Source organism: Pholcus phalangioides, unplaced genomic scaffold, assembly GCF_987345545.1.
Source record: "Pholcus phalangioides strain wild (caught in Gottingen) unplaced genomic scaffold, Ppha-v1.0 ptg000012l_1, whole genome shotgun sequence".
Lineage (NCBI taxonomy): Eukaryota > Metazoa > Arthropoda > Arachnida > Araneae > Pholcidae > Pholcus > Pholcus phalangioides.
Genome location: NW_028301605.1, coordinates 12688877 through 12703952, shown reverse-complemented (window position 1 = coordinate 12703952; position 15076 = coordinate 12688877). Strand labels below are relative to the sequence as shown.

General features: G+C 40.5%; 1 protein-coding gene across 1 annotated transcript in view; it reads right to left on the bottom strand.

Moving 5' to 3' along the window:
- Positions 1-7308: 7308 nt before the first annotated feature.
- Positions 7309-15076, bottom strand: part of LOC149079602 (uncharacterized) — a 29540-nt gene continuing 21772 nt past the window's right edge. Inside the window, exons 5-6 of the mRNA XM_089240211.1 lie at positions 8584-8670; positions 7309-7527 (exon numbers count right to left, since the gene is read on the bottom strand). Coding sequence (XP_089096337.1) covers positions 7510-7527; positions 8584-8670 — 105 coding nt within the window. The 3' untranslated portion in view covers positions 7309-7509. The remainder of the gene's footprint in view (positions 7528-8583; positions 8671-15076) is intronic.

Below are 15076 nucleotides of genomic sequence, written 5' to 3'. Positions count from 1 at the left end.
GAGGGAAATCAGCATCTCTATTATTTCGGAATATACAGGAATGCTGAGAAAAACATCCATGCAAAAAATTGTAAATAGAGAAATATAAATTAACATAAAAATTGAATTCAGCGCTCTGAACGTAATTTTAAACTGAGAGAAACGTTTTCTGAAAAATGAAAATTTTAGACTCTGTTCTTTCTCTCTTCTCTTGATGAATTTTGAAGAGAAATATTCCAAAAATTCAGAATCAACATATGAGAAAAAAAGTCTAGAACTGATGAAAATTCAGAATTAAAAGAATTTCTGAAAGTCTAATATAATATATATTTACCATGGGTGCGGGACCCAGTGCGACTGCACCTGTTGTACACCTTTAAGGGTGGCTCTGCTTCCGAATTAGTTAAAAAATCAGAAGCCTTTGAAGTTTTTGCATATTCAAGCACACACTGACAGCTTTTTATTTCACACTTCTAGTGAACGTTTAGGAGATGAGAGATTGCTTTCTTAATGTTGCCAAATGGATCTGGGAGAGTTTACCTTTCATATCACATGTGTAAGTGTGAAATAAATTCAGGCATACGGTTTCAGGCATATTTCCTTTTTGTACCATTTATTTTGAATTACCATGTAGGCTTAAGGCCGGTATTACACTATAAACGTTTTATAAAAATTCTTTTGTAAAACTGAACAAATGCAATGATCAATAAGATAATCGGTTGTATGTGCGCAAATGTAACCGATAAGCTTATTGCAGGGGTCTGCAGCCTTTTTTGGCTGTGGGTCAAAATCAACCAAAATGTGTATAAAGTCATTTCGGGTATACACTATATACCTGTGAATATAATTATTTTTGGAACTCAAATGGGTCACAGGTTGCTGTGGCCTGGCTTATTGGTTTCATTTTGCAAGTTTTATCTGAGCTTTTCCAAAGTTATAGTATAATGCCGGCCGAATCAAACGTTTGTGGTATAAGCATATATGTTGACTAACCTTTTAATAGCCATAGGTAAGCCTTCAGAGTAATTTTCGGAGATTTTTTGAATTTCTTGAAAAATAAATTGTTCTGAAATTTTGGTCATGTAAAGCTATGCTTGTACTCACAATTTCCAGTGAAAATTTTGTTCAGTGCGTTTAGGGGAGTGACAAAAAAATTAAATGAGGAAAAATGTTTTTGATCAACCCTTATAATCAGAAAAAGTTGCAAATGATTTGTATTAACCTTCAAAAAATGTATTACTATTTTCAATGTTTGTATTTTCACTGAGATATGAATGTTTCTTTTAAAAATTCTTATTTTCATTGCACATTTTGTGTTTCAATTTAAATTTCAGTACAACGTTAATTTTTTTTTTTTATAAAATTTTATGCAAGTTTCATAGAATTTGGTTGGAAACTCCACTTGTTATAAGCAAAACAAAATGTGCAATGAAAATCAGAATTTCAGAAAAAACATTCATATCTGCATTAAAATACACGCAATTTTCACAAAGGTGCACACAAATATTGAAAATGGTAAATAAAATACACTGCTGGCCACCGTAAATGCAACACCCTGAAGGAAGCATGCAAATAATATGAAATTTACGACATGCATTAGCGGAGGTGAGATATGCAAATGATTAGAATTTCAGCGCAGGCGCACATCACGCGCGCCTGTGGCGCCACTTCAAAGCGCTATGTAAGGCTTGGAGATTTCGACGATTTGAAGTACGGCAATTGTGTTTTTCTTGTGGTTTTTTCAAAAAAACGATCATCTTTTGATCAAGTATCCGAGTTCGACAGAGGAAGGATAGTGGCTTACCGAGATTGTGGATTATCTTTCAGGGAAATCGGTAGTCGTGTTGGACGAAACCAAACAACTGTAATGCGGATATGTGATCGTTGGATGCAGGAGGGTACGACGGACCGACGTGTTCGATCGCATCCACCTCAGTGCACCACTTCACGTGATGACAGGCGTATTGTGCGTATGACAGTGACGGATCGCTCAGCCACATCACGAACCATAGCACAGCACATTCAGTCTGTACCGCCTCATCCAGTGTCTGCGCGTACCATTCGACGCCGTTTACAGCAGAGTGGTCTGTCCGCAAGACGTCCATTGCTTCGTCTACCCTTGACGCAGAACCACAGACGCCTCCGCCGCCAATGGTGCGATGAAAGAAGGATGTGGACGGCACAATGGAATGAAATTGTCTTTACTGACGAGTCACGCTTCTGTCTGCAACACCACGATGGTCGGATTCGAGTCTGGAGACACCGTGGAGAGAGGATGCTGAACAGCTGCGTTATGCACCGCCACACTGGTCCTGCACCGGGTAATATGGTATGGGGCGGTATTGGATATCACTCGCACTCCTCTAGTACGCATTGCCGGTACTTTAAAAAGCCAGCGCTACACCTCCGAGGTGTTGGAGCCAGTTGTCCTTCCTTACCTTCAGGGCTTGCCCACAGCCATATTTCAACAGGATAATGCGCGACCACACGTGGCACGCATTGTCCAAAGGTTCTTCGTCAATCGCCAGATTGAATTGCTTCCCTGGCCAGCTCACTCTCCGGATCTTTTGCCGATAGAAAACATGTGGTCCATGGTTGCTCAACGATTGACCCAGATTACATCCCCAGCTGCCACACCAGATCAACTTTGGCAACGCGTGGAAGCTGCTTGGTCTGCTGTACCCCAAGAACACATCCAAAGTCTCTTTGAATCAATGCCCAGGCGTGTGGCAGCGGTGATCTCCAACAATGGCGGCTACTCTGGCTACTGATTTTGGCCGGAACCACACTTCACAGAAGTCTATAAATTTAATCATTTGATGCTTGGTCAACATGTTATCTACAAAATAAATATTGTTGCGATATCTCTTGTCTTTCTTGGTGTTGCAATTTGGGTGGCCAGCAGTGTATTTTGTGAAAGTTGCAAATCATTCGCAGCTTTTTCTGACACGGTCGATCAAAAACTTTTTTCTTATTTAATTTTTTTGTCGTTGTCTCCGCAATGCACTTGTGACTAAATTGTCACTGCAAATTGTGAGTGCAAACATGGGTTAACATGACCGAAATTTCAGAACAATTCAAGTACAATACGTGCTGATCACGTTATTTATTTTAAAAAAAACTGAACTCTCTCTCTCTCTCTCTCTCTCTCTCCAAAGCGTCCACTGACCTAGAGCTATATAGTGTACATGTGACTTGCCTGCTATAACTACCCAAAATTATACGACCAGGTTGCCCTAGCTACTACAGAATTGGCATCGGCGCCCAATACTTATGTGTAATTACTTAATTGTACTCTCAGGACGTTACAAAATTTTTTTGAAATTATGTTTTAGTGTATGTATGAAAAAAATGAACATCAAACCAACATTTTTTATACCGTCATGGGGGAAAAACCAATTATTTTGGATTGATTCTCTTGGGAAAAAGAAGTTCGTGTGGTTCTCAAAAATTTTGGCTGGTATCTAAATTATTTCTTGATCTGCCGAGCTTTGCCATACAATGGTCCTAGCGACCTGGAAAGTCAAGGAGAATGGGAGATATTTGGCAAAGATCAGAGAACTATATGCACACATATTTGATAAAAGTCAGGGGGAAAAATGAATGACTCGAAAAAAAATTGGAAGGCTAAGATTTTTTCAATTGCTGTATATTTAGTTCTTTTTTCTCGGAGGAGTCAGGAAAATAGACATATCAAGCAGATTAGACTGTGAACTCTGCCAGAGATATGAAATTACTTAAAAATTTATTAATTACCCAGTTTTTTTTCACCTACCAGGAGGTCTTGCTCTAATGGCATAATACGGGAAGATGAACACACCAACGTTAAGGGTGTTTGAGTCAAAATATTTAATTGTGTCCCTGGATGTTTGGATTCCGTGCAATAGTCTGGCAACCATCAATTGGAGGGCTCAGAAGACAATCGGTGTTAATCAATAAACATTAGAAAAATGAGATAGAATGATATTTTTTAAAGGTTTTTTTTTTTTTTTTTTTTTTATCAGGTTAGTATGAGTGGCGCTATCAGCTGTTGCATTATAAAGATGACAAGTTGAATGCCAACTGAAAGTCAACAATGAAGAGGAACTTGCCAATACGAAAGTCATTTCCAGAAAATTTGACCTAACGCTGATTGGCTTCTGAGCCCTCCAATCATCCCTATGCGATCTTATATGTTGGAAACCTGCGGTCTAGAAAACTTGTGAAATATACACTAGAACTGAAGCCTCCTATTACATACTGCCATATTCTAGGAGGATTTGCTTTGCTAGAACCTTGGCAATCGGAATAGCTCTGAAATGGTGCATGGAAAAGGATCAACCCCATGACAGTTACTGATGGACTTACCGCAATAAATTTTAATTGTAATTAATAAAAGAGAGGCGTGACGTCAGAGAGAGTGGTGTAGGTCTATATTACCCATTTTGAGAAAAAGGTTTCATTAGAATTGTCATCGAGCCCTGTGTTAAAAATTTTGTGATTTCACAATCTAGTGGCGAACTATTGAAGCTGAAAGTTCATTTTTCCTTTCACCACTTTGGGACTCCTACATTGCATTTCCGGATTTTAACCGGCTCAAATTTAAATATTAAATGTTATGAGTTCATGAACCTAGGAACCACAGTTAGACCCTTTTCTTAGTCGCAATAGCGTCCTGACGGGTCCGTAAACCATTGAAGAGTTTTAATCGTCTGATTTTTTAATTCTCTCGCATATTGCATTTTATTTGATTTAGTGTTTAGGAGCCGTTCAGTATTACGTCAGCAATTTTTCAGCCATTTTTAACCCGCCTGCCAGCAAAATTTCATCTCTGTCCCCCCACCTCCTATAGAGACTGTACGCGGGGGCCCAAACGATCAAAAAATAATTTTAAATGCAAAAAATATTTTTAAAAAAATCAAAATTTCGAAAGAAAATACCTTTATATGTGTTGTTATAATCAATTTCTGTTAATTCCAAGGCTAAGAACTCAAAATTTCCTTTTAAGACATTCATTGTGACCCACCCTCTCAGCCATATAATGATAAATTCTGGCCCGCGGACCAAATATGGCCCTGGGGGTTATCTGATGCGGCCTGCCCCCCCCCCCTCAAACCTGATTTTGTAAATATGAACTAAGGGGCCGTTCAAGTATTACGTCATCATTGATGGGAGGGGGGGGATTTGGATAATGCTTACGTCATCAACCACCTTTTATGAAAATATGAAATATTTTTAATGGCATCTTACTCGGTGCGCCAAAAACGAGAAAAACTTTTCGCTAGTTTGTGGGCAATTGAAGTAATATCCCTCCTATTGATAACACTTTAGTGATCTCCAAATGGTTCACGGATCCAAGTGCTCTGGAAATGTGTTAGGGCCGCTAAAGGGCCCGAACATATCTGGAACTCTGCCACGCATCACTTAAATAATCAGAATCTGCCGCGAGTAATTTTAGTGATGTAGATCCGCACTGGGGGCCACTTGAGTGCTCTAAAACTACTTCACATGTCACTCAAGTCATCTTTAAATGTGTCACGGATCGCTTAAGTGTTCTGGAAGTGTGTCTCGGGTCATGTAAGTGATCTGAAAATCTGCCACGGGCCGCTTAAATGTTCTGGAATTGTACCACGGGACACTTAAGCGGTCTGTAAATGTGCCGTTTAGTTCATTTTTACAAAATTAGGTTTGAACAGGGCAGGCGACATCAAGTAACCCCCAGGGCCATATTTAGTCCGCGGGCCAAGGACGTTTATCGATTTATCATTATATGGCTTAGAGGGTGGGTCGCGATGAATTTATTAAAGATAAATTTTGAGCTCATAGCCTTCAAATAACATTGAAATTCACAGAAATTGATTATAATAACATAAAAAGGCATTTTCTTCCGAAATTTCAATTTTAAAAAAATTGGGTTTTTTTGCATTAAAAAAATAAATATTTTATTGTGGAGAGGGGGCACGAGAGAACCCCTCTATGCCCCCCGTGTACGTCTCTGATCCCACCAATATGCGTTAGGTTTCAGAGGGGCAGAGCTGATTTTGCTGACGGGGGAGGGGGGTCCAAAATGGCAAAAAATTTGCTTACATAATACTTGAACGGCCCCTAAGCAGCACATTCACAGATCGCTTGGGTTACCCATGGCACAATTCCAGAGCATTTAGGCAACCCATGGCACAATTCCAGAGCATTTAGGCGACCCGTGGCACATTTTCAGATCACTCAAATATGCCTGTGGCGCATTCACAGATTGCTTAAGTGACCCGCAACACAGCTCCAGAACACTCAAGCGATCCGTGGCACATTTAGAAATCCCTTGAGTGACAGTTTTAGACTCCCAATGCGGCTCTACATCACTCAAGTTAACTCCGGTACATTCCCAAATTACTTGAGTGGTGCGTGGCCAGATAATTACAGATCACTTGAATGATGCGGTGCACAGTTCGAGAGTACTTAAGTGTCCCAAACACATTTCTAGATCACTTGAAGGATCCACGAAACATTTAGAGATCACTATAGTGGCTCTCTAGGAGACTTATCAATAGGGGGATTGTTAGTTCAGGTTCTCACAAACCACAGTTCAGGATGCCATTAAGAATATTTCATATTTTTATAAAGGGTGGTTGATGACGTATATAAGCATAGCATCATCCAACTCCCCCCCCCCCCCTGGCAGTAAATCGGAAACCCCCATCGATGCTGACGTAATACTTGAATGACCCCCTTAACCACTGATTTACGGCAAAAAAAGCCCCCCCCCCCCCCGAGCAATTTGAGACGGCCGTGGTCGATGGGAAACACGGTCTAAACTTACATAGAAATATTTTAAAATAATCATGATTATATAGAGAGAGTGCTATCTATCATATCCATCAAAGGCATCGTAAAATAGTCTATTAGTATACTATTTACATCAAAAATACGCATCTACATAATAGAAAACACATCATATTACAAATTCTTTTTGTACAATAATGTAAGTCCTGCCACAGACACCAACCAGGCCATTTTATAAGAAATTTAAACTGGTGGGGCATGGAAAAAAAGGGCACTCGAAGTGGAGCAAGCTCCAGTGTCCTCTAAGCATAGTAGGCAAAAATTTCAAATTAAAAAAAATATTAATCAATAAAAATAATAATTAATAAAAGTATTACCTAATGAAATTATTAATTATTAAACTCATATTAATTAATTGCAACTCTCTCTCTGTGTTAATGCATAACATATGCAAAACAGGGAGGGCGGCAATGTACAAACATGAAGAAAAGCATAGCAGTAGGGTTACAAACAAGTAGGGCCAAAGCGGCCCTACTTGTTTAAATCTTCAACAACATGTATATATTTTTTTTTCGTAAAAAAAGGAAATAACAATTGTTTTATTCATCAAATTACAATCTAGGTCCCAATTTTTTTTTCTTCTAATTTCAAGAAAAAGCGTGAAAACATTTTTCGCCGGCGCAATATCTGTGTACGGAAATAGTCCAGAGGCGACCAGGTCCATCCTAGTGATAATGTCTTCAAATTGTCTCGGGATTCGTGACACCACACTGGTTAATAATAACAACATCTCTGAAACGAGAAAGATAGAAAAGAATTGACGACTTTTTTGTGTAATTAAAATGCATTCAGTGGCGTATTTACGGGGGAGGGGGGCTTAGTGGGCTATGGCCCAAGGTGGCAAGTTCAGAGGGGAGGAAAATTAGGGGAATGAGCGGCCGAGAAAATTATAAGAATGGGAGAAAAGCGGCAAATTTGTGTGGGCCCACCCGGGCACGGCATGGGGGCCTCAAGCAAAGGCCTTCTGGGGGGCCTCACAAAAATTAGATCTGATTGAAATTTTCGAGAATTTGTTTGGTAGGGCCTCAGAAAAGTCAATTGGCCCTTGAGCCATGATACTTCATAAGACGGCCCTGCCTTTTTGTCCGCACCCGCCGCGCTACGTGATTCTGACCTGCGCAAGACCAGTTTTACGAAGGCGGCTACGAAAAATCAAACCATTAAAAACAGCCCGCACTGCGCAAGTCTAGATTGAGCGCGGGTTAAAGCTGCATAGCTTTGCGTGTGTGGATTCGGCTTTAGAAGTTCCTTTTGTCTGTTCGTATTTTTGCCAATCTTAAACCCGATACAACGATTCCTCGATTTAACGAACGAAAATTCCGTATTTATCTCTGATTCGTTATATATACCGGGTGTCTGTCCACTCTTATCGCAGTCTTCCTTTTTTTTATAGCACATGTTGAAGCATGAAGAATATTTTTCTAGACATGACTGATAGTGCCCGGGGACCGTCTAAAAATTCAAATTTTGTAACTTTTTTATTATTAATTTTTTTTCCTCATTTGAACAGTATTCAAAGATGACGGGCGACATCATTTGAAACATTTTTCTTTTTCTAATTGAGAGCTGTCCCCTAAAACTAACGGTTCAGGAAATAGCCATTGAACAACGATAAGAGTGTGCACCCTTAAGAATATGCAAATCGCTATTCGACAGCATATAATCACGTGATCCAAACGAAAATGGTTGACAGACACTGTGGGTGCCCACGTAAAAGTTGGGCCCTTGACGCTGCAATGCTTTTAGAACGTATATAATTACAAGCACATAATATACTGACTTGCTTACCTGGATCATGTCGGCCGTTTTATATGGGTCCAGGTTCACCAGATCCAGTATGCATTTGGCAATGACCCAGCCTTTCGCTGTCACCGCCTACATTCATTTAAAAAAATAAAAAGGGCTTAACGCGCGTTGGCCGATTTGATTTAGCATTTTTCAAGAGCAAAGTCAAAACAAGAAAAAAAATAAATAAAGGCAAGCATGTATTTTGGCCCCCCCCCCCCGCCGTGTAGAAGGAACAGGTCAGAGGGTGAATTCGACGTCCCCCCCCCCTCTAGCCCAGCGCCCGGCACCAAATTCACCTACCCCCTTCACCTTCCCAGTTGCGGCCCTGTTCATAACCAACGCCGTTTATAGCGGAAGGCCTACGCGCGAAGCTCGTGACGTCTCACTGAAGAAGGTTATACACATTTCACCAATAATCATTGGATCATCAAAGCAGGCCGATATGCGCCATCTTTACCCCCCCCCCTTTTTTTTGCAGTATATCCAATGACTATAGGCAGGGACGGCCTTAGGTATTTTGCGGCTCGATACAAGAACAGCTTTGCGACCCTCTAAAACGGGGTTTCCCAATCCCCCCAGTGCATTTGTGTGTGCACAAACAGTATTTCTTGGTGCTAAACCATCCCTCCCCGCCCTAAGAATCCTGCTTGCCATGAGCATCCTAGTGAACACCAAGGAGCTTTATACCCAAGCCACAGCTCGATAATCTTTCTAGCAACAATGCATTGTGCCTCCTCCGGGAGCGGCTTGCACCCTTCGCACCTGTCTAAATCCGGCCCTGGCTATAGGTGAGATGACTTTCTTCGGTGACGTCACGAGCTTCGCGCGGAGGCCTTCTGCTACAAATGCTGGTGCTAGAATTAATGATCAAAGGCGGATTTATGGTTTCGCCGCCAGTAAACTAGGGTCAGTGTGGTGTTGCACAAGTAGGCTAATCTGATTTTTTTGACCGCTCATTCTTCAAATTTTCCGCCCTGGGCCACGGCAGGTTTGCCTTCCCCCCCCCCTCAATTTAAATATGCCTCTGATTATAAGTCACTCTTTTAGCCGCTCACTCACCTAGTACCTAGCTCTCTAGGTCGTTTTTTTTCGTTCATTCACTAACCTAGCTGCCTTTTCTAGTTCACTTTTTCTTTTTCCAACTTCACTTTTTTCTCAACTTCGAGGTGTGAATGCGAGCCCATCCAGCATCTCCTAGATATAGAAGGCCTCTGCACTGTTTGCCATAAACGTATTCGGACTACCTAGCAAGTTTGCCGCATTTTGAAACACAGCATCCTATTTAGTTTCTTCTTATTTTGGCGTAGAATCAACCTGATTGGCTCACAAACAAAGCATAGTGATTGGATGTGGGGCATAGAAATCGCCAATTCTGACCCCGATCATTTCTTTTCCTCACAACGATGATACTGGCACGAGGAGGGAGTTTTTTTTTTCCCGGAATATTCTGAGGGAAAATGAACTACTTACTGACGTCACATGCAAACTGCGGAGGCCTTCTATCTCTAAGAGGTGCTGGCCCCTCTCCCCGTTAAAGTCTTGCCACAGAGTACAACAGGCCTACACAACGGTAAATTCTTCAATCATTACCGTGTTCACTCATAGTTAGAAAAATTGATGGCAGCACTACACAAAACAAGCATTGCACAGAAACAAACTTCACAACTACAAACTTCGTTCACAACACGTACGCGCACATTCCGGCTTGTACCAGTTCGTTATAAATTCCGCGGAAGAATGTGTACGAGGGGCATATATGATTATTAGTAGTAGTAGTTCGCTCTTTCGGTCACTTACGTGCTAGCAAACTCTTTATAGGCAGGGCCGCAACGAAGGGACGGCAGAGGGATCTTTTGCCGTGGTGATGGACCAGGAAAGGTATTGGATTTACTTTATACCCGCGGGGAAGGGCACCAAAATTAATACTGGCCCCGGGATTGAGTAAATTTTAGTTTGTAATGCTCTACCTCTAGACACAGCCGACTCAATTCAAGGAAAACGGAGGTACTACTACTACTAAACCGCACATGCACCTCGTTCACATTCCTCTGCGGAATTTCTAACGAATTGGTACATGTTGGAGTGTGCGTGTACATGCTGTGAATCTAACGGGTGAAGTTTGTCAATGCGTAATGCTTGTTATGTGTAGTGTGCTTCCGTCTGCCGTCAATTTTTCTAACTTTGAGCGCAGTGCAATGATTGAATAATTGCACCGTTATGTGTAGGCCCATTGTGTTCTGTGGTGAGATTTTATAAAGGGGAGAACGGTCGCATTCGCTCCTCGAAGTTGGGAATATAGGTATGCATCCCTGACCCAGCCCTAAGGTCGATACAGGTTAATTGTTGAACGGACGTCGCCATCCTGCTCGGTACAGATCCGACAGACGAGACGGAAGTAATTCCCGAGTCGAGAGTCTGGTTCAAGTGGCGGGGGGGGGGGGGGGGGGGTTGCCACCTCTCTTAACGCCCGTCGAGTGGTTTTTAGCTATAGCTACAGAGCTAAAGCCGTTGACCCCAGGGCTTAGTGCAACGTGCACCAAGCGGAAGCCCTAACCCCCCCCCCCCCTTGCGTATCAATTCAGAGAACCCTGGTCTATCAACAGTAGGGTAAAACCACAGAGTAATAATACTATAGAGTGCGCGCGAGGGGTTACAATGTGAAGCAAAGATCCGGAGTCACGTGACTCCAGTCGAAAGGCTGGTCAGGGAATCTCGCTGGCAATGCTTTCCTTATGGCTACTCGTATGACGATCTACACGCGCTGTCTTATTTTTGATTAGAATGGCCAACACTTGCGCAGCTTTCGGATGTTCTGAGCGGTTTAGGAAAGGGGGGACCAGTATCCTTTCACAAGGGAATACTTTTTTGCTTATTCCCCTTCTTATAAATTAAAAATTGGAATATTAAATTGACGATGCAATGGATTTCTGACGTAGTCTCAGTTTTTAACGATTCCATTTTGGATTTAATTCAATTAAAGTTCCAAGTTTTGGTAAAATTCAAATGTCATGAATCATTATTAAATGTTTTAATAGAATTTTTGGCAATAAATGATTGAAATTGTGTTTTATGAAGTTTTAACTGAAATATACGTCTCCGCAAGATTTGGCGAGATTCGACTTTTGCTCAACTTGGAAGAAAATATGCTTTTCAGGAGGAGAAATTTATGAAAAATATTCTATTTAAATAGAATGTGAGGAAAACTCCCCCCCCCCCCCCTCTCTAGACAATTGCAGTTTTGCATAAAAGTGCATAACAACCTCTAAAAATATTAGTATTTTTACCCCTCTTCACACCTGAGATAAAACTATTACAGAAAAGAAATTTTTTTATTCATTAATTTATGTTTGTTGTATGTGAAATTGCCGCTTCAAACAAGAAAATTAATTATTCAATTGATTTTTTGAGTCAATATCTGTACTAAGACCTGAAGTCATATATTGTGTACCTCAGATGTTATCTTGAAAAAGAATCATTCTAAAAACGGTTTAATACCTTAAATTAAGATTAACATATGCATACTTTTGGAGCGAAGAGATTACATATGTCACATATGTGACATGTGTAAATATTATATACAAATATACAAATACAAATACAAATACAAATACAACGCCACAACAGGCAAAATGCCCAACGAGGTGGCTGATAAAAAGATGCCCATAAAAATATGGATGTCATATGTTTCAAAAATACAGTAACCCAATTAAAAATGCAATTAACACAAATTATAAACAATATATACACATGATAAAATATCATACAATGCCCATAAAGAATACTTATGGTTGTCTTATTCTAAGAATGGATAGCTTCTCGATTTACCCCAACATGTTTATCGTATTTCTTTTTAAACGTGTCAATTGTGTTACAATTTACTACCTCCGGGGGTAAGCTATTCCATTTATTAACAACCCTATTAGAGAAAAATTCCCTGCGACACCATAACCTTGCATTGTCCCTCACCAATCGATACTGGTGTCCCCTTGTAAAAGCAGTTGATTGGCGGTGTACTAAAAGTTCATGGTCCATCCTATCCATCCCATTGAAAATTTTGAACACTTCGATCATATCTCCTCGACACCTGCGTTCATCCAATGTAAACATATTCAAAAAATGAAGTCTCTCTTCATAACTCAAGCCCTGTGTGCCAATAAGGACACGCGTAGCTCTTCTCTGCACCCCTTCAATCAAGTCTATGTCCCTCTGTAGGTATGGTCTCCAAAACCTTACAGCATAGTCCAGTCCAGGACGAACTAAACCTCGAAAAAGCGGAAGAATGACTTTAGGAGAACGCGAAGAGACCTTTTTGAAAATGAGACCAAGCATTCTATTCGCTTTTTTGACAACCGCTGAACAATGTTCAGAAAACTTAAGTCGCTCGTCAATGAGAATTCCCAAATCGGTGACTCTAGTTGCATCCGGGATAGTGACACCATTCAACTCGTAAGATAACCGTGGGTTGTTCGAACCAAAATGAGCGACCATGCACTTATCTACGCTAAACGTCATGCCCCATTCATTTGCCCATGCTGCAATCTTGTTTAAGTTGGTCTGGAGCAACTCCCTATCGCTTTCATTCCCGATTACCCCCATTAGCTTCACATCATCTGCGAATTTGCTAGTAATTCCATCGATACCCTGATCGAGTTTGTCGATAAAAAGTGAAAAAAGTATGGGGCCAAGGACACTTCCCTGAGGAACTCCACTTGTGACGTCTGTCCAACCAGAGAATTCCCCGTTCACCATAACTCGTTGCGACCTATCTCTTAACCACGATTCTATCCAATTCAGCAAGTTGCCCCCTATTCCAATCTCGTGTAAACGCTTCAAGAGTTTGCCATGTTGGACCCGATCGAATGCCTTCTGGAAATCAAGGAAAACAACGTCGACATTTTTGCTCTTACCCAAAGCCTTAGTCACGTAATCATAGAAGCAAAGGAGGTTAGTTACACATGACTTCCCCTTCCTGAACCCATGCTGATTATCCGACAATACATTATTCTCGTCTATCCACTTCACAAACTGCCTTTTGATGATAATTTCCAAAATTTTCGAGAGGGAGCTCGTCAAACTCACTGGACGATAATTAGACACCACCTCTCTACTACCCTTCTTAAATATCGGAACAACGTTAGCCAGTTTCCAATCTCTCGGGACGATACCCTCAGCAACACTACTCCTGAATATCTGTGCGACTGGCCCCAACAATTCATTAGCACCTTCCCTGAGAACCCTGGGATAGATATCATCTGGTCCTGGAGCTTTGCTTGCACATACATTTCTTAGAAGATTTAGGACCTCCACGTCTTCTACTTGAATATCGTTGAGGGTTTTATTACCCCATGCAACACCCGTATATCGAATATCATTATCTCCATTAAAAACCGACGCGAAAAAGTCATTGAAAGCACTACACATGCCTACATTGCTCTCTACCTTAGAGCCTCCTATCGAGAGGGGGCCAACTGTCCCCTTACATCCATTATTGACGTATCGAAAAAATGATTTTGGGTCAGAGCCAATGTTATCTGCCAACCTAGATTCAACTTCCTTTTTACTATCCCTTATCGCTTTCTTCAACAGTCTTCTTTTATCAGTAAACAATGATAGGTCACCACGTCCACTTTTATACTCTCTGAATGCTCTTTTCTTTTCAAGATAAAGGTTCCGCACGCTATCCGTGAACCATCCAGGGTGTGATGTACAAACACGCTTTTTTCGAACAAAGGGTATGACGTCGTGCAAAACAGAGGACAGCTTCGTACTAAATTCTTCCCATTGACTTACCACCCCTACTGATTCCAACCGGTCTTTGAAAACTTCCGCTAACCTTCTTCTCAAAACATCAAAGTTAGTTCTCCGAAAACAAGGAACCAGTCTTTTGTTATCAACCTTACCCGAGGAAAAGTTACAGTGAAATCTGACGATACGATGATCACTGGAAGAAAACTCTTCCCCCACCGAAACATGTTCAACTAGATCCTCAGAACTAGTAAGAACTAAATCCAAAATAGCAGTACCCCTAGTGGCTTCTGATACATGCTGATACAAAAAATTTTCGAGCACCAACTTAAGAAAGTCTCTTTCATACTGATTTCCAGATGAAAGGTTCTCCCAATCAATACCCGGGTAATTGAAATCCCCAAGTATGAGAACCCTCTTTCGCTTACACATGTAGGAAATTTCATCATGCATTTTATATATTATATATAATATTATAATATTATAATTTCATATATTATATATATGAAATATTATATCCTAAAATATTATATATATATATATATATATACACACACTTTAAATTATTACATATATACTCTACATGGAATTTTAATTCTTATAATTTAGAGAAATTGATGATGAGATTCTGTAATTTTCTTGAGTAAAATCTATTTTAATCCTGAAGTATTATGTAAGTGTTTACAGTTTTGTGTGATGAGGTTATAAAAGGTTTTTCAGGAATGTTAGAAATGAAACTTTTTCTTAT